The 21,026-nt window shown below is 35.9% G+C and overlaps 2 protein-coding genes across 6 annotated transcripts in view; both read right to left on the reverse strand.

Moving 5' to 3' along the window:
- csnk2a1 (casein kinase 2, alpha 1 polypeptide) overlaps window positions 1-16,425 on the reverse strand; it is a 29,727-nt gene extending 13,302 nt beyond the window's left edge. Inside the window, 14 exon segments of one of the 4 annotated variants that reach the window (NM_131252.1) lie at window positions 6,821-6,910; window positions 7,360-7,508; window positions 7,677-7,777; window positions 7,959-8,060; window positions 9,072-9,182; window positions 9,271-9,354; window positions 9,515-9,574; window positions 9,665-9,715; window positions 9,915-10,016; window positions 10,103-10,214; window positions 10,332-10,460; window positions 15,011-15,089; window positions 15,185-15,274; window positions 16,295-16,373. In NM_131252.1, coding sequence (NP_571327.1) covers window positions 6,821-6,910; window positions 7,360-7,508; window positions 7,677-7,777; window positions 7,959-8,060; window positions 9,072-9,182; window positions 9,271-9,354; window positions 9,515-9,574; window positions 9,665-9,715; window positions 9,915-10,016; window positions 10,103-10,214; window positions 10,332-10,432 — 1,063 coding nt within the window. In that variant the 5' untranslated portion in view covers window positions 10,433-10,460; window positions 15,011-15,089; window positions 15,185-15,274; window positions 16,295-16,373. 4 annotated transcript variants of the gene reach the window in all.
- Window positions 16,426-17,087: 662 nt separating this feature from the next.
- Window positions 17,088-21,026, reverse strand: part of ptp4a3b (protein tyrosine phosphatase 4A3b) — a 47,204-nt gene continuing 43,265 nt past the window's right edge. For both annotated transcript variants that reach the window (XM_690988.11, XM_005158177.6), the window contains exon 6: window positions 17,088-19,676. In XM_690988.11, coding sequence (XP_696080.2) covers window positions 19,559-19,676 — 118 coding nt within the window. In that variant the 3' untranslated portion in view covers window positions 17,088-19,558. The remainder of the gene's footprint in view (window positions 19,677-21,026) is intronic.

The raw sequence follows: 21,026 nt of genomic DNA on the forward strand, positions 1-21,026 counted from the left end.
CTATCTATATATCTATTTATCTATCATCTATCTATCTATTCTTACTTTTTAAAACTGTTTAAACTAAATAAACTATTACCGTCAGGCTTTCACAAGCCAGCCTCAAAGTTTGTTCTCAAACTTTAAGAATCTAGTTCTTCTTCTTCTTCTTCTTCTTCTTCTTATTCTTCTGAGACTAATTTTAAAGTGTATCTCCTCCTAAACTTTTCAAGCTTCATACTTCAAACTTTCGTCAAACCTTCAAACTGGTCTGACTCGGGTTGCTATATCTGTTCCAACTGATCCGACTTTCGGTTTTCCGAAAAACGACCCGGAAAATTCCCAAAATTCCCATTGACTTAACATTGGGTCAAACTTTGTGACCTCATAACTCTGCATCAGACTGTCCTACAGACTTCTAACTGGGCTCATTTAACTCAGTCTAGCCAGCAGCCAATAACTGATGACCTTTAAACTTACTAGCCACTCCCTAGCAACCACTTTTGGCACCCTAGCAACTGTCCCATAGACTTCCATTGTAAAAGACTGCCATTGACTTAACATTGGGTCAACCTTTGTGAGCTCATAACTCTGCATCAGACTGTCCTACAGACTAGAGTCAGGCCCCATTCAACTCAGTCTAGTCAGCAGCCAATCACTGATGACCTTTAGACTTACTAGCCACTCCCTAGCAACCACTTATGGCACCCTAGCAACTGTCCCGTAGACTTCCATTCGAAAGACTCTCATTGACTTAACATGGGATCAAACTTTGTGAGCTCATAACTCTGCATCAGACTGTCATACAGACTAATGGCTGAGCTCATTTAACTCAGACAACCAAACTGCCAATAACTGATAAGCTTTTAACTTTCTAGCCACACCCCTAACTACCACATACTGCACCCTAGCAACTGTCCCGTAGACTTCCATTACAAAAGACTCTCATTGACTTAACATGGGATCAAACTTTGTGAGCTCATAACTCTGCATCAGACTGTCATACAGACTAATGGCTGAGCTCATTTAACTCAGTCTAGCCATCAGCCAATCACTGATGGCCTTTTAACTTTCTAGCCACACCCCTAACTACCACATACTGCACCCTAGCAACTGTCCTATAGAATGTAATTAGCTGTGCTATCAAATGCTTATAATTCTAACATGCTAATGACATGCCAATCATGCTAGCAACATGCTACTCATATGCTAATCATGCTAATGACATGCTAAATCATACTGGAAACATGCTAATGACATGCTAATTTGTACTTGAATCATGCTAGTAACATGCTAATTCATACTAGACCCATGTTAATAACTGGCCTACATGCATATCTTTGCATAGCAGTGTCCTATTGACTTGGGGGATGGCTCATCTGACTCAGACAACCAATTAGCATCTCAATATGATAATAAAGCTCACAAGCCACGCCCCCAAATTGATTCCATAGACTTCCATTGAAATAAGCCAAGATGCATATCTTTGCAAAGCAGAGTCATAGAGACATGGGGGTTGGTTCATTTGACTAAGACAACCAACCACATTCAAGTTCACTCTGTAACCTCGCCCATAGCAACAAAACAGAGTACCCTAGCAACCATTCATCAACAGCTATATCTCAGCATCAGAACATCGTAGAGACTTGGAGATTGGCTCGTTTGACTCATGCTAGCAAACGGAACTTCCTATATGCTACACATGCTAGCAGTGACTAGCTACATGCTAATATTGACTAGCCAAGTACTGTAACTTGCTAGAAATGCTTACCAAGTATAAATGTTTTATCAAGCATGTATGTGAGGCTTGCCTAGTAACCAACCAGGGTACCCTAGCAACTGCCTAGCAACCACCCAAATTACCCTAGCAACCGCCTAGCAACCACCTAGCAACGGCCTAGTAATGCCTTAGTAAGGGCCTAGCAACCACTCAGGACACCCTAGCAACCGCCTAGCAACGCCTTAGCAACCACTCAGAATACCTTAGCAACCACCTAGCAACACCTTAGCAACCACCTAGCAACCACTTGGGACACCTTAGCAACCGCCTAGTAACACCTTAGCAACCACCTAGCAACCACTCAGAACACCCTAGCAACGCCTTAGCAACCACCTAGCAACCACTCAGGACACCCTAGCAACCACCTAGCAACACCTTAGCAACCACCTAGCAACCACTCAGGACACCCTAGCAACCACCTAGCAACACCTTAGCAACCACCTAGCAACCACTTAGGACACCCTAGCAACCACCTAGCAACGCCTTAGGACACCTTAGCAACCACCTAGCAACACCCTAGCAACCACCTAGCAACCACTCAGAACACCCTAGCAACCACCTAGCAACACCTTAGCAACCACCTAGCAACCGCTTAGGACACCCTAGCAACCGCCTAGCAACACCTTAGCAACCACCTAGCAACACCTTAGCAACCACCTAGCAACCACTTAGGACACCTTAGCAACCACCTAGCAACACCTTAGCAACCACCTAGCAACCACTCAGAACACCCTAGCAACCGCCTAGCAACACCTTAGCAACCACTCAGAACACCCTAGCAACCACCTAGCAACACCTTAGCAACCACCTAGCAACCACTCAGGACACCCTAGCAACCACCTAGTAAGGCCTTAGCAACCAATCAGAATACCCTAGCAACCACCTAGCAACCACTTAGGACACCTTAGCAACCACCTAGCAACACCTTAGCAACCACTCAGAACACCCTAGCAACCGCCTAGCAACACCTTAGCAACCACCTAGCAACCACTCAGAATACCCTAGCCACCACCTTGCAACACCTTAGTAACCACTTAGCAACTAGTCAGAACACCTTAGCAACTGCCTAGCACCACCCTAGCAACCACCTAGCAACCACTCAAAACACCCTAGCAACCATCTAGCATCACCTTAGCAACCACCTAGCAACTAGTCAGACCACCTTAGCAACTGCCTTGCACCACCTTAGCAACCACCTAGCAACCACTTTAAACACCCTAACAACCGCCTAGTAAAATGCTAATTCATGCTAGAATCACGCTAACAACATGCTAATTCATGCTAGAATCATGCTAGTAACATGCTAATTCATGCTAGAATCATGCTAACAACATGCTAATTCATGTAAGAATCATGCTACTAACATGCTAAGTCATGCTAGTAATATGTTAACTCAAGCTAAAATCATACTAACATGCTATTTACACTTTAAAACCACTTAAAACTTTCAGATTCGGCTTTTCAAGCCACCATAAAGTTTGTCCTCAAACTTTAATATCTAGTTTACTGTTAATTTTGTAAACTGGCAAAAATGCTCTGTGCAAACATGCATGGGTTGTGGTGTTCTTGTAAGCAGGGCTGCACAACATATCGTTTCAGCATTGATATCAAAATTTGATCATTCACAATAGTCACATCGCTAAGTCACACAAGATATTTGCAATGTTGAGTAGGGCTGCTCGATTATGGGAAAAATCATAATATTCGCCCTCCTGTGAATTTTTTTATATGAATATTTCCCAATTGATGTTTAACAGAGCAAGGAATTTTTCATATTTTATGACATTTTTTCTTCTGGAGAAAGGCTTATTTGTTTCATTTTGGCTAGAATAAAAGCAGGTTAAAATATTTTGAAACCTATTTTAAGGTCAATATTCAAGCCCTCTTAAGCTATGTTTGATTGTCAGCAGAAGAAACTACTGTTATACAATGGATTGAGATATTACCCTAATTATGTCACTTTAAGCTGAATAATAGTATCTTGAAAAATATCTAGTCAAATATTATGTACTGTCATCATAGCAAAGATAAAGAAATCAGTTATTAAATTTATTATTTTTAGAAATGTTTTTTTAAAAAACCCTTTCCATTAAACAGAAATTGGGGAAAAATGGGGGGCTAATAACTCAGGAGGGCTAATAATTCTGACTTCAACTGTATATGCAGTTATTTTCCTACTTGTAAATAAGGAAAGAGAAATAAATACAATAGAATAAAAATATTAAACAAAGTGTACTTTAAGTATAGTCACTAAGGAAAAACTTACATACTTATATAATCATAGCTACAATAATCCTTCAGTCAAGAGCAGTGAGTGATTTACTCCTTTTGTTGTTTGATTAATGATAAAAACAGACAGCAGCAGGAATATTGCATGTTGTCACTTTAAGAGCAGTATGGTTTTGATTAATGGTTTCACTTTATTACACAAATGATTAAATATAAATAATCACTGCGTTGACACAAATTAGCATTTATTTGACCATTAAAGCGCTCACATTAAGATGACTTGAGATGTGTGCGCTCTGCAACAATTATAACAATCTTTAAACATTAAAACATTTACGATTGTTTTAGGCTTGGGCGGTATCCAAATTTTGATACCGTCAAACCGCCTCCATATTTTACCCCGGTATCCGGTATTACCGGCATAATAAAAAAAATCATGACGTAAGGCTCAGACAGCGTCACCAAACTGTTGGCTTGAGCCTGAACGATTCAGCAACTGAATACCTTCTATGCGACCTTAAGCTCGCGGTCAGAAAGAGAGAGAGAGAGAGAGAAAGAAAGAGAGATAAAGAGAGAGAGAGAGCGCCTCGCGACACACAGCACCTCTCTCTCTCTCTCTCTCTCACACACACACACACATCTATCCCGCGATTTATTCAGAAATTTACTCCCACACTGTAAGATATCTGCCCGGCTCCCGCGGAACAGCAGCAGGAATGCAGAGAGCTGTAATCGGGCCATAAACATTATACCCGATAGGTCCCAAGTCCGACAGGTACATTTTGATTGACAGCTTTATAAAGCCCGAACCCGTTTACAGCCCGAGATTATTCAAATGTGCTCATGCACACAGCTCTAATGCATTTTTTCAAGAATGAGTCATTTATATGTTTTAACATCATTTATTCGTAACAAACGTAGACTAGGCTATATGCCACTTGAAAGTTGGAACAAAGAAATAAAATAAGTCCTCTGTAACATCGTAAGATCTCAGCACTCTATAGGTCTAGGTACATGCACTTAGCCTTTAAATTGGACAACACACCAATGAAAATAAATCTTGCTTAACAAATCAAATTAAAATAAACTCTAAATGATGACGGGTATTTTGGCAATAACGAAATTAAGATAAAGGCTCTGCAAGATGTGTTTCTCCACTTCTATTCACAATCTGGCATTAGGGCGGTGGTGAAGCTGAATAGTAAAAGAATAATGCCACCATTAGTCTGTATACTTTGTCTACGTTATGATTACATGGTTTAATTAATATTTATTTATAATTTAAAACCCTTTACTTACCAAGATTAGGCTACGTGTGTTTGTTTGTGTAGGAACATTATTAAATCCACTGGCTTTAGCGCAGTCTCCCACTCATGGTGTGTCCAGCAGAACTGAACACCCTTTCTTGCGGCTACAGGCCGAGATGCAGAGTTCTGATCTGGCTGATTTTGCAAGTTTTGGGTAGGATTGTTTGTTCATCTTCTACTAGTCAGGAACATCCATTTAATTTTCCATGACAGCAGTTTCAGTGTAGCGAGAGGCCTCGTCTTTTTACCTGTCAGCTTGCGGTTTAGGGCTCTACCGTAATACGCAGTGTATGAGCGACCGCGAAATACCTGCGGCTGGAATAACTGCTGTAACTGAGCTAGTGACTGGCTTGACCGCCGTAATAATTTGCTTTTTTTACTACTTGATCATCATTAGTTTCACCTTTGCAGGGATTGATTTTAATGCAGGGATTAGCATTTTTTCGGGTCTCGCCGGGTTCGGGCAAAGATCTTCAGCTCTAATGCAGACCTCTCGTTCATATTAACCACATCTCCCTTCTGTTCAGTCAAAACTGCAGGACACTTTGAAGCGCGACTCGTCAGGTCACGTCACCTCTCCCTCTCTCCCCCTCCCTGCCTCTCCCTCTTGTTCTCTCTCTCTCCTCCACACTGTCCCGTGATGACAACCACACATACGTTTTTGTAGGCATTAAATAAAGGATATTTAATATTTTATGACGGTATAACGGTTTTGAAACTGACACCGTTGCTATTTTTAGATCCCGCGGTATACCATAATACAGTAATACCGCCCAAGCCTAGATTGTTTATTAGATTTTATGGAGATGCATTTCCACAGCAGAATCATTCCAATCTATCTAACATTAGAAATTCTTTCCAAATAAAGATATTAAGTCATCTGGTGAAATTGTATTTATAATCGCAACGTATAAAAATTGCAAAATAAAAGTATCGCAATGTAATATTTTTTTCTAAAATCACCCAGCCCAACTTGTAAGCGTGCAATGAGATTATAGCAGAAGTAAACAAACCTGTTGCACAGAGCATTCACTTCGACTCGGCAAATTAGAGTAATGGATGTTTAAACTACACTTCTGGGCCTTCAAAGTGGCTTGTGTTTGGAACAACATGATATTTGTCATTTGTAGGTGTATTATCCTTTTAATGGGTTATAAATGCATTATAACTTATTTAAAGATATGAAAACCCTCCAAAATCTAAATTTATCACTATAAATTTAAGATTGTTTCTTTATTTAATATATTTTCCAGAAAACAAGCAAGCAACATTTTAAACTAATTTTAAATTAAACGTTGCACCCAAAAAGTTTATTCCAAATCGCTGTCTTCTGTAGAAAACTATTTATTTTAAAGTTTGTCAATACAAAGTCAGTGATGGGAACATACTCATGACTCAAAATACATTTCCCTCACCAATGCAGGTTTGAAATAAAAAACCATGTAAATAATGTAAAACATTGTTCATTTTTGCATGAGTTATTTCAAACAAAGATGAAGTGCTGTGGAGAAAATAAATCATTTACCTGCCATCAAGCTAGAAGAGCTGACGGGTGTGGAACTAGCAGCCATTCCAGCAGCCGGTGCTCCTCTACCCTGGTCTTTAACTATGGGGTCTTTAACAAACAAACAATTTTACATCAATATTAAAATTATTATAATAATTAAAAATACAGAACATCAACATTAAAAAAAAAAAAACATTTACATTTTCTAGTCATCTAAAATTATAAAACTGCTTTTAAAAATGTTACAAACAATAACTTGTCAATAATAATAATAATAATAAATTATAGTTTATATCTGAAAACAAATTCTAATCTTAAATTAAATAACCCTGAGGTAGAAACACCCATCAATTAGCAGCGAGGAATAACATGCCAGCATTTACTCCTTATAAACTAAGGATTTCATCATCCAGCCAAGATTCGCTTCTCAGCATAGAGGACGCAACCTGATGTCTGTAATGAATTCTATATTTAATTCATATAAGATAATAAAGGACAGTCAAAATGCATCAAATATGAGCTTTAAAAGCACAGGCAGTCAATTTAGGAAAACTCACAGAAGTAAGAGTGGTCCATGGCCTCACGGGCTGTCAGACGAGCCTGGTGGTCGTAACGTAGCAGCTTATCTAGAAAATCCAGAGCCTCTGTACTGACCAGGTGCTGATTCTCACTGTGCACAAACCTTTCCCACCTCTTCCGAGAGTGCCTGGGTGAAAAAAATCATGGGAGATGTTAAAAATGATCTAAACATGACCACACATACATTCTTAAAAAAAACAAAAATAATAAATAATAATAATAATAATAATAATAATAATAAATTAATTAATTAGTTTAGATAACAATCCTGATCCACCGCATATTGAATTCATACCTGCCCAAAATGTCATTAAAGCGTGGGTCCAACTCAATGTTATATTTGTCAATGTAATCATACAGGTCCTCTGTACCCAGCACCTTTGCAATCCGAACCAGCTAGAAAGAAAAATAAGATCTCCTCAATAAACTGAAAACAGCAGTAACTAACCAGTAAACAAAGTAATCTGGAGAAAATTATACATTTTCCATACATAAAGTTACTAAATTCATCCGCTAAAGAACATTTGCTTTGGGTAAGTTTGCACAAGCTGAATTCAAAATAAAACAAAATTCAAACCTGGTCATAGTTGTCGTGTCCATGAAAAAATGGTTCCTTCCTGAAGATCATACTGGCCAGCATGCATCCAAGACTCCACATATCCAGACTGTAGTCATACATCTAGAACAAGAAAATTTATTTGACCAGTAACACAATTATCAATAGGAAAATGTGAAAAAGAATAAAGACAAATCAACCATTATCTTGGGTATCATTTATAATGGTGCATTTGCTTTAGAACAAGATTTAAAAACAATTCTCGTCCAGATGGCCATTTCCATTGTAAGGGTTCCTAATTCAAGCCAAATATAAAGATTCCAAACTAAACAGCTGATTTTCCAAGGTGATATGTGTGTGTGTGTGTGTGTGTGTGTGTGTGTGTGTGTGTGTGTGTGTGTGTGTGTGTGTGTATATATATATATATATATATATATATATATACACACACACATATATATTTATTTATTATTTGTCAGTGTTATTGTACAAGATTCAAGATTTTTAAAGTAAAATTTTCAAAACAAAGCCATAACCAAATTTTATTACAAATTTAATTCAAACACTTCCAAGAACCCATGTGTGTTTTTTGTACTTTCATGCCTTTAATACATGTCAGACATTTACGTACTTTCAATAAGTGTAAAAATCCGGTGTGTGATATTCCAGAAACGCCCTGTGGGGCCCTACATTACGTTTTAAAAAAATTATCTCAGTCCACCCTAAAGAGCCTAAAATATATGATATGCAATCATGCTCAATGGCACGCACATATATTGTCTGTTTTTTCAACAGTTTCAGACAAATCAGGGATTTTCGAAAACGCCACAGTAGTGTGGATGCCAGATGTAATCATAACAAATCTCATGAGTTTTAAAAACAAAAGCAGATTACTGTAAACAACACTTTAAAGAAGCATCATCAAGGGCCAATTATTAGATTACAGAATCTCTCTTTAATGAACATAAAATCAGTCTAAACAAGTGGCAACATGTTCAAGCATTTACTGAAAGTATGACAATTTGCTGCCTGCAACACCATTGTGCTTATGGTGTCCAAGAATCAAAAAAAGCCAAGATCTGAAATCTTTTTAAAACAGAGACATGTTTTTTTTTAGGGAAAGGGGGGACTAACCTGATAATCCACAAGTAGCTCTGGGCCTTTAAAATATCGGGAAGCCACACGTACATTGTACTCCTGGTTTGGGTGGTAAAACTCTGCCAAGCCCCAATCAATCAGACGAAGCTTTAAATAACAAAAAAAAAAAAAACTATTTAAAACCTGGCTTTAATTTACACACACCAATGCATGTTATTCTTAACTTGCATATTACCTTTCTGTGCTCATGGTCAATCATGACATTGTGTGGTTTTACGTCTCTGTGCATTATTCCCATACTGTGGCAGTAGTCGAGAGCCTGTAGAGTGGATATATTCATCAGATCAACATCTGATTGAGAGCGGAGCAGTCCACAACAACAGACGTTTCTTACAAATGCTACGAGTTAAAAACTATTGTGTCAATGCAAATTCAGATACACAGGCAGCTTATGCTACGTTTTGAAATTATTATCTCACCTTAAGAATTTCATACATGTAGAAGCGGATGTCATAGTCTGATAATGTTTGATACAGTTGCTGTAATGTGAGAAAAAAAAACACTTTACTACATCAAATTAAATACAAATAATTTATCTAAGTACAAGAACCAAAAAGAGCATCGCTTACTTTGAAGTCTGTGTTGTTGACATGCTCAAATACCAGCGCTGGTGTTCGGGACTGGGCATGAAAAACAAAGCACAATGTGTTACAAACTAAGAGCCACACAAAATCACTCATGTATATCTATTATTTTGTCAGTGAATTAAGCTTTACGGAAAATAAAAACAATTTTATAAAAAAAAGAAGTATTGTTTAAAACACCTATATTTGTTTTTCTAACTTTAGTGCAAGCGCCTTACTATTTCAATAAACTCACCACAGGATCCTTTATGATGTCTAAAAGTGTTATAATGTTGGGGCCTCCTCTCAAGTTCTCCAGAATTTTTATTTCTCGTTTAATCTTCTTCTTTTTCACTGGCTAAAACACACACACAAAAATTAAACAACCTGAAATTCCTTCAACCAAATTGTGTTTACAGTGAGAATGCAAATATTAGATGATACCTTGAGTATTTTGACGACTACTTTCTCATTGTTAGTGATGTTTATGGCTTCGAACACTTCACTGTATTTTCCCCGGCCAAGCTTCCGCACCAACTGATAGTCATCTTGGTTTCTGCACAACATACAATAAGAATTTAACACAAACAATGAAAGCATCAGAAATACCACGCATGTTTCATCAATAGTCGCAAAAAATATATATCATTAATCAATATTAAAGGAAACACACCCCCAGTCCACCACATGGGATTCATAGTCCCAGTACTCTCTGGGTCGCTGTGTGTTTACATCAGGGTAAACTCGAGAGCGACTTGGGACAGGGCCAGACATATTCTACACACGGGATTCCCTGAAACACCTGAAAAGACAACAACAGCACAATGAGAAACCTCTAGGACAATCGGGAATACATTTGACAGATTACAATCATATGTTAAAATGGAAAATAAACTACACTAAAACACAACATAAAAGCAATTGGAGGACAAAAAGTCAAAAAATAAGCAAGAGAATAAATATAATGCAATACTATTATTATGTTTAGTCATGCGACTACATATTTGTATATTTATATGCGGCATATATTTGTCTATGTAATAGTACAAGTCCTCTGTACCCAGAACCTTTGCAATCCGAACCAGCTAGAAAGAAAAATAAGATCGCCTCAATAAACTGAAAACAGCAGTAAATAACCAGCAAAATAAAAGTAGTCTGGATAAAATGTATACATTTTTTATACATGAAGTTACCAAAATCATCTGCTGAAAAACATTTGCTTTGGAAGAAAATAAATACAGTGCAGTACTATTATTATAATTATATTTAGTCATGTGACTTAAGAAATAGTATCAGAAATGTTTTATAATAACAATAGTGATAATAATAATAATAATAATAATAATAATAAATGCATTTTTATAATGATTATTTTTACATGGCATAACAATGACCATATTTGGGGATCTGTGGCATCTAAAGTCCTATTTATACTTTAGCATCAAATGATTGCCATACCCAAAGCCACATCTCTTTTATGTAGCTAACACCACTGAGCATTTACACTTCTGCTTCTGACTATGTTGGTCAAAAATAACACTTCCAAAATGTTAGCAGGCAGCAAGTTTTTTTCTTTATCAGCAGGTCGAGTTTAATATTAAAATTAGGTATAATTCACCTAAAAATGTCATTTTTGTCTTCATATAATGCTGTATTCACGGCCGCGAAATTACATATCACGTGAGCTGCTGACCGTGAGCTGTAGTGCGGGCGCGCGCCCTACTTAATGATAGACGTGCGTGCGCTGTGAGTAACAGGTAAAAAAAAGTTGTAAATAATATTGAGTTTGTAGCGTTTGAGTGCCGTGCAAGAAGTATGAACAGCACTTAGCATTAAAAAAATGAAAGCGTGTGCATCATTTAAATAATCATATCGCATTTTAGAGTTATGACTGGGACAAGCATTTGATATGTTTTTTCTTTCATAGCGAACACAGTTGTGCATGAAAATAAATGTTTACAGTGTCAGTATAACTACTCTAGCCTATATAATGTTGATTTTACCAGTGAATTAAATGGTCTAATAATAGGGATGCACCGAAATGAAATTCTTGGCCAAAGCCGAATAATAATGAAATGCTTGGCCGAAGGCCGAATACCAAACGCAGTGTTTCGCATTTTGTTTTCCATTTTGTTTGCCAATTTTTTCGCCATTACAATAAATAAATAGTTAAAATTAGCTTTTTACTATTTTGTGTTGCTTTTCAGAGAAATAAATCAAATAACAAAAATACAATTTCAAAATATTTATTTATTTAATATTTATTTTTGACACTTTAAAGTGCTTCCACATTGCTTACATATTGCTGCATAAAGCACGCCCCTCTCACTCCGCGCGGGTTACTATTTGATCGCGTCAATAAAAACTTCATTGTTCGGTAAAATTTATTCGCCCTTTTTAAAATTTCAGTTGCCGAATATTCGGTGCATCCCTATCAAATAATGTTGTCAATGATTGCAAGCATAGGCCTATCTCAAACATAATTGAACATCAGAATTATAAGTAGAATAGAATTATTTATAGAAACCAGTAGACCTACACATAATACTATTATTGTTGTTTTACCATATGTTTGAGAAAAAAACAATAATAATTGGCAACTCATATTAACCTTTATTGTACATCTACAGAATCATGAGAGAATCTTGATCTTTATTTTAACCAAAAAATAAATAAATAAAATTTGCAATTCTCTTTTTAGCCATATTGTGCAGCTCTACATATTAATAAGTAAATAGAGTTAATAAATAAACGTTTCTTAAAACTTTTATCAAAATATATTGTTAGTGATTGGATGGGTGTTGTCCCAATAAGGTAAACCTTTACAACATAGACATAGGAAAATTAATACCCATTTTAAATTATTTAAGACCTACAACACAATATAATTTAAGACTTCTTAAAACCCAGCAAATACCCTGCTAAATTATCAATTTGAAGGTCCTTATGACTCCAGGCTCATTAAACAACAGCCTCGCTCTGCTTTGCTCTGCTCACACAACTGTCGGACTACCCAAACGTCACACCTATACCAGCCAATCACAGACCTTGCGCTACATGTCAACATGACATGAAGTTAAATGTTTTGAAAAGTGCACATCAGGGTCCAGTAAAGCAAATGTAACACCGGACCCTGATGTTTGTACTCAACACAAGTTAAAAATTGGCCTTAAGGATACATTAACACAAAAACAATGGACTTAAAAACAGAAAACTTTTTCCTTTTGTGTTCTTTGAAAAGTTTTGTGCACACATGAATCAGTGAAAATGAAAACAACGTAATATAGATAATGATAATAATAATATAAGACAATGTCCCAGTTAAAAGAAAAACTACATGTCTGCACACAAAGAAAATCTTAAATGCACATAAGCCCCACAATCAAATCCTTCTAGAAAGTTCATATTTTTACCGTAATTTTGGCAGTGCACATTTTGAACCATTTAGTAGACATAGGGTTGAAAAATTATCAAAGCACATCAGCATGTCTTCGCTTTTTTGTTTACATTACAACTTCAAAATAATAATAATAATAATAATTGAAAATAATATATCAACATTCTAATAGGTCATATATTGTAAATTACAAAATTAATTTATTTCAATAAATATACTATCATCAATGCAGATGCTTTATCTGTTGGACTTAATAAAATTCTTTGAGTCTCCAATCTATTATTAATCAATACATTCAACTCAAAAACATGATCTTTGCGACATTGAACGCACCCATAGTCATGTAGACTACCACTGTTCTTTTGGTTGTCAAGTTCTCGCACAGCCCTATAGACTGAAAATGTAACACTTGTGACACGATGGCTCAAACAATTGTGTTTTTTGAATACACAGAAAAGATAATAGCACTTCAAAAACATTATTTCTGAAACACATTTTCATAATGTTGTTTTTAGTATACAGGCAACCATAAACGCACATTTTCTTACTTTTTTTGTTGTTGTTTTAATGTAAATTTACAGAAATGCCCAAATGATACATTATTAGACATTTTGCTTTAGAAACCATGACATCTAAAGTTATAAATAATGACACATCTTACTAGTGATCATGTGCTGAATGTTAATCCACCACCAACACTTTTCGAAGAGTGGATAAAAGACTTCTATTGGCTTCAAGTCCGCTATGAAAAGTCTCTGGGATGGAATTTTCAGGTAACTGTTTGCCACATCTAGCACGAAAGCTTCTGTTTAATCTTTCATATAGTCGCCAGATGCTGTCCGCCGTGCAAGGGGCAGCTATATGTCAAATGTAACACCACGTACACCATCGCAAACGGGCTTACACTGACTAAACTAAAATCGCTACACATAAAAAGACCAGTATGACTATTAACATAACGTATGCATATAATAAGGTACAGTATATGTCAAAAGCATCAGTGCAATATAAGACAGCACTTGTGAGAACAGCACAGTTATACCATTAACAGATTCATTCAAGCAGTGCGTCCAGGGCCGGTGAGCGGTCCGTGTATCTTTTGGGCACTCAGTTATGTTATAAAAATATATTTTCTTGTGATAACGGGATTGCGTTAAGACATAATTTTCTCACGCTTGCATATATATATATATATATATATATATATATATTTTTTTTTTTTGTTAGTTTGATTAGTGTTGATTTCAAATGCAGTAAATCTGTTTGCATAAAACTTGTAGTAACGGTGCTTATAATTGGTGGGTGCGATTAAATTTTGGCTGATGTGCCTAAATTTTTAAAGTTAGGAGCACCGGTGCTACCAAGCAAAAAGGTTAATTTCGAGCCCTGATTTTCAAATGATCACTTCTACAGTATTTTCACTAGCTAGTGACAACTTTTAACACATAATGCACTACGTTATACCATGTTTGTACAGATTATCAATTGTGTAATATAAACCAACGTTCAGAATTTCTTTTACTGAAATTATCACCAAATCTACAGCATTTTTAACATAGCTGACATTCTTTTAACCATTGGAGTTTTTTGGCTACGCTACAAACAACTAACAAATTAAGGGTTTTAATTAAATGTTGCAAATAAATCAGATTTTTTAAATCAGAGGACATTGACGACACCAGTGAGCAAATGAAGTCAAAGGCAGATTTTGCTTGACCAGTGTACTCAGCATTGAACTGTCATAGTTTTTTTCGTTATAATAAGTTATAACTTTAAAATAAACTGCATTAGTTAATATGATTTCATGTTTTTATTTATTTTTGAACATTATGAATTAAATTAGGAAATTACCTATGGAAACTTTAACTTTCGGTCAATATTTGGTTTTGGCTCTTCATATGAAAAAAGTTTGTGCACCCCTGGTCTAAAATGTAATTCTATAGGTTGGTTATTACCTTGGAGGATTCCTCCAAGCGGCAAATGACAGGTGGAGCTGATGAAGGCAGATGCGATGACTTTATGGTGGAGCATAAGCTGCAAGATACAGTAAATAAGCCTATTAAGAGAGCTGATAATCAAGACAGTGCATTTAAAAATTGAAGGAACTATCCAAACATTGTTAAACAAACCTGATTGTAATTCCAATGAAAGTGGACATCCAGGAGCTTATTCAGGAGACACAGCAATCCTAAAAGTCATTCCTCATGGCCCTGCGGATGCTGGAAAACACAATGATGCTGTCAAGATTACCAACAACCCCTGTGCAACATCAGCATAAGTATCAAAGTACTGGTTTATGGAGCAACGTCTATTAATAAGAAACCAGGTTACTGTACAGCCATATAGTCATTAGACTAACAAATTACCGTTTGTGAGCCTTATAAGCGCCCTTGTTATCTTCCTGAATGAATTAGTAGTTATTAAAACGACATAAATTAGTTTAATAAAAGCATTAAAAGTGCAAGAACGCATAAAATCGTTCCCCAAGTAGAAACTATATTTAAATAGCGTAGTTTCTATCTTAAAAAGTAATACTGGTACGTTTTGTCATAAATCAATATCTTATTTTGAGGCCTGACGGAACAGGCTGAGAAACCATTCAAGGAAGATATTCTCCATTCCCCACATGATCTACAGACAATCTACATTGATTTATTTAATAACAACCAAGGTATCCAAACAAGTGTATTTTCGAATATACATAACAGCTACCAAAACAGCTGTTGGTTAGCAGCTAACCGCTAACTAGCATAGCGTTTGCCACGCCTAAGCCATTTCTAAACCAGTCGCCAACACAATCAAACAGATCACAATCCAAATCATCAATTCCAATGCAAAGCTAATTATAAAAGCTTAACTAATTATGTACATGTAGCCATGGATATGTATTGTACTGTTTCATCGCAAGATTCATGCTAACTGAACGTGGCGCGACACGCCACATCAAAGCTAACGCCGCTAGCTATGTTCGGAAAAACAATTAAACAAATGTGCGAACGAAAATGAACACCAATTCACATGCAAACGAGTTAGAAAGCAAGTGTGAAGTTTGTATGCGTGTTTAGTTAGAACTGGACTCAAATACTAACCCTATAATGATTTTTATAAAGGATACGCGTCAGGTTTTAGTAGATAGCCAGTTGCTCTGGCACGCGCTAAGTGTGTCGATTATAAATAACACAATAGGCATTCACGCTAGCATGTGTTGTTGTATGAATATTATAACGTTAATGCCTTACGTGTTTGTCCTCATCTGAAAGAAATGTTTAAAAAAACAGTTCACACAGGAAAGCAAGTATCGGTAGGTCGTAAATGCACACTGCATTACCTCTCGGCGTCTCCTCATAGACAATATGGCGGATGCTGCACTGGAGAAAGGCTGCGTCTCAATAGCTAAAGAGCTGCTCTGAAAATAACGCGCACGACGCGCATGTGATGCCTCAAGATGCTGTCTACATATGCAGCTCACTAGGATTTAAGCCACGGCCAAAAAGGGAGACTGCGCAGGCACAAGACCGGTTGAAGTTCTGTATGAATGTATAATGTATGTAAAGGCTATACATGATGTAGATAATTTACAAAGCTTATTTAGCTACTAAAAAGTTACCGAAAGAACAAGCTAACTACCTAAATTTTCTTGAAATATTTGTACACTTTCAACTTTTCCCCTCATCTTTTCAGGAATTGTGTGAATAATTTAATGTGAGTTTTTAGCTGGAGGTGAGACACCAGAAATTATCTACAAAATAGATAGTTTCCCATTATCTACAAAAAACATATGGCGCCCTATACTGGTAAGCTCTTAAGGGTAAACAAGGTAGTAGAGTCACCTCAGATCCCTCAAATCCTAAGGGATTACAATACACACTGGTTAAATATACCTTCTTTGTACATTATTAATCTTTGATACATTTTAATAAAATATGTTCATAGAGACACTACTAACACATATTCTAATATAGAATGTACATAAACAGATAAATGTTTGTGTGAGTAATACCAGATTGATATAAAAATGACAAACTAGTGTGATACTGAGCAATCAGTTTTTATTCATTTTAATTAATCCAGATTTCAGATGTTCCAATTTCATAAAAAAGCCATATGTACATCAATTCCTAACTCTTCTGTTTGGTATTAAAACTTGTCAATAATACAATAACATCAATCACTGTAAATATGAACAGGGAATAATAGTGAATCTTCATTTTTTTTTATTAAACTTGTAATATTAATAATACATTGATATCAAACAGGCCACTGTAGATATGACCAAATACTCAGTGGACCTGTGATTGCCTGTGATTTTAAAGCACAGACACTCCATCACCCAATGTCACCCAAACGTATCACCCAATGTCAATAGTAATAACATCAAATTATGTGGTTTTATTAAAAATTCAGGTACTCTTAGGAAATAGAGGAAAAAAGTCATACATCAAAGTCTTCAGGACCATGAACGAATGAGGTAAAACTGAGAAACAGCTTATGTTTTTTTTAAGTCTTTAACCATCCTTCATCACAAAAAGTGGCACTAGTGATTTCTAAATATGCTTTTTAAAATGTTTCCTTAGATTATTGAACTATTTGAATTATTGAGCCGACAACATTTCAAAACATTCTAGATTTGTAAAGGCAGACACTCAAGTGGTGGAGAGAATCACAGACATGACGGAATAGAGAAGCCCTTTTATACGCGAGCAGATTTATTCACACCCTTTTAAATACGACCCACTATGTGATGGATTACTGAGAATCATAACCAGAACTGCAATCACATGATCTCAAGTCAAGATCAGCTCTAAGCTGTCTTAAGCTCTCCTTTTCCATAAAAAAATATCTATTTTAGTGCCATTGCATATGATAGACCTGAGGGGCTAAATGAATACTACTAAAAAAAAAAACGTAAGCAAATGTAACAAAATGTTGTATTCGCTTGTCCTTCTCAAGATGCAATTACACAAAAATACTTTTAAAAATAGATTTGCCTCGCATCTTTGCTTTCAAATTTAGAAAAATGTAACAAATTCAGTATCCTATGCATTTCATACCCAAACGAAAGCAGATAAATGGGATAGTTCACTTAAATATGGCAATTCAATCACCTTCAAATGGCTCCAAATCCCAATAGAAGCATATTTAGAAGAATGTTGGAAACGGGTTGCCATTGACTTCCATAGTATAATTTTTCCTGCTACAACATTCTTCAAAATAGCTTAATTTGTGTTTAACAAACAAAAGAAGCTCAAGCAGGTATAGAACAAGTGAAGGTGAGTAAATGATAACAGAATTGTATTTTTTGGGTGAACTACCCCTAATGCTAGTGAGATTATTTCAGTACCTGACAGAGATTCATTACACTGATTTCTATAAGACAATTAGGTAACACTTTATTTTGATGGTCCATGTCAGTATTAGTAGTAGACTTTCTGCTAAATATCTGTTGATACAGCTCCTTCAACAGACATTTAACTGCCTATGAGAAACTTACACTAACCCTAACCCCAACCTAACGGTCTACTTATAATCTAATGAGAATTAGTGGGCATGTAGATGCAATGTAATTTAATCTCAACAGATGGACCATCGAAAATAAAGTGTGACTGCCCATTATTTATCTTAGATCCCATGAGTCCATTTAATTTCCCATTATATGAACAATGAAACATGTCAAGCTTCACTCTGAAATCTGAAAAGTTCTGTAATCCTAAAGTGTCCACAGTACAACCATGTCAGTGAGAAACAGCCATGTGTGAGCCAACGCAATAATAAATAAACTCTTTGAGATTTAAATGTGTATGCAGTGTCAACTGATTTGTTTAGTAGCATGTAGTGTGATGACTCCCTCTTGTGGCTGCTGGATTTTAAAAAAGTAGACAGAACTACTGATCCACAAGTGCGCTCATTCATGGATCTCTCTCAGTTCATTGCTGCAGGAGATTCAATGGTTTCTTAAAGCAGCTTAAACATCCAAGGATCTGGAAGCCACGTTAAAGTGTGCTGTTCACCATCCAGATGCAAACACAGTTTAATTGATAAGCAGCTAGTGGTGCAAAACTCCAATCCCAGAGTAGATTCACAATACGGTTTAGAAAAAGAAAAAAAAATAAGAGAGTGCTTTAAAAAAGTAGAGCGACATGCATTCTGAAACTTCAAAATGACAAAAGAGAGAGAGAGAGCAGGCTAGAAAAGCAGTTTGAGAGTTCTAATAATGATTTTTGTGCTATGAGCAGGTGGCCGTGATCATCTTTGGATTGTGTGCTGCTGGTACAGTGTGAGTGTTTGACATTGTATGAGGGATTTGTGTGGAAAGACAAAACTCTAAGAGGCTCGTCTTTCACAATCCTGAGCTGGTAAAGACCCTGTGTGCAGGGGTCTGTCATGTACACAAGAAGGGGCTTGATTCGCCCTGTCCTTAAAAGAAGTAAGAGTTCAAAAGCACTAGATTGGTAATTGTAGTCTGAGAGTGACTGGTTCCTTCAATGGCTGCTGGTGGTATGGGATCACATGAGCCAGCACTTGCTTCTGTGTTTGAACGGGTCTTTAAATCGCAGTCTTTTTTTGGACCGATACTTCTCCAGATAAGTCAGTTGCTTGCTGTTAAAGGCGCCATGACGCTTCCTGTGTGGGACACGATGACAAACACATGACAGCAATGTTAATGCAATTTTTTAATCAGAGCTTTAAAATGCATATTAACATTCCATATTACATCCATAGAAATCAATTTAACTTTAGAAGCCATCCTTTAAGCTACTTTTGTGTGTTTAAAAATAAAAATTATGATTATATTGTTATTGTTATTAATATTATTATAAAAAAATAATTCTTCTATTAGGGATGCTCCAATCAGGATTTTTGCAGCCAATATAGAATACCCATTCTGATGCTTTAAGCTTTATATAACTTTTTCCATTGCATAAAGCACATTTTCCCTCACAGCCCCACACATAATTTACCTCCTCACATATTGTAGCTGCTGATGTATAATAAATGGGTGCACACGGGTGTCTTCCTAAGTTTGTAAACTCATAAATCATTAACACTTGCGATCGGTCTATGAGATCGGCCAGATTAGCATGTACTGATCGAGTCATGAAATGAGATAATCAGCCGATATGGATCTTTGGCCGATCCTTGTCTTCTATATACAGTTAAAGTCAAAATTATTAGCCCCCCCTATAATTTTTTTCCTTTTTTAAATATTTCCCAAATGATGTTGAACACAGCCAGGTCATTTTCATAGTATGTCTGATAATATTTTTTCTTCTGGAGAAAGTAGTATTTATTTTGATTTGGCTAGAATAAAAGCAGTTTTAATTTTTTTTAAAAGCCATTTTAAGGTCAAAATTGTTAGCCCCTTTAAGCTAGATTCTTTTTTGGATAGTCTATAATATAATAGTAAATCTATTATGTTTAGAAATGTGTTGAAAAATCTACTCTCCAATAAACAGAAATTGGTGAAAAATATACACGGGGCTAATGTTTCAGGGGGGCTAACATTTCTGACTTCAATTGTATATACAGTTGAAGTCAGAATTATAAGCCCCCTTGTTTATTTTTTCCAAAATTTCTGTTTAATTAAGAGAAGATTTTTTTTCAACACATTTCTTAACATAATAGTTTTAATAACTCATCTCTAATAACTGATTTATTTTATCTTTGCCATGATGACGGTACATAATGTTTGACTCGATATTTTTAAGACACTTCTATACAGCTTAAAGTGACATTTAAAGGCTTAACCAGGTGAATTAGGTTAACTAGGCATGTTAGGGTATTTAGGCAAGTTATTGTATAATGGTGGTTTGTTTTGTAGACTTTTAAAAAAATATAAAGCTTAAAGGGGCTAATAATTTTGACCTTAAAATGTTTTTTTTTTATTATTATTAAAAACTGCTTTTATTCTAGCCAAAATAAAACAAATAAGACTTTCTCCAGGAGAAAAAATATTATCAGACATACTGTGAA

Source organism: Danio rerio, chromosome 16, assembly GCF_049306965.1.
Source record: "Danio rerio strain Tuebingen ecotype United States chromosome 16, GRCz12tu, whole genome shotgun sequence".
Lineage (NCBI taxonomy): Eukaryota > Metazoa > Chordata > Actinopteri > Cypriniformes > Danionidae > Danio > Danio rerio.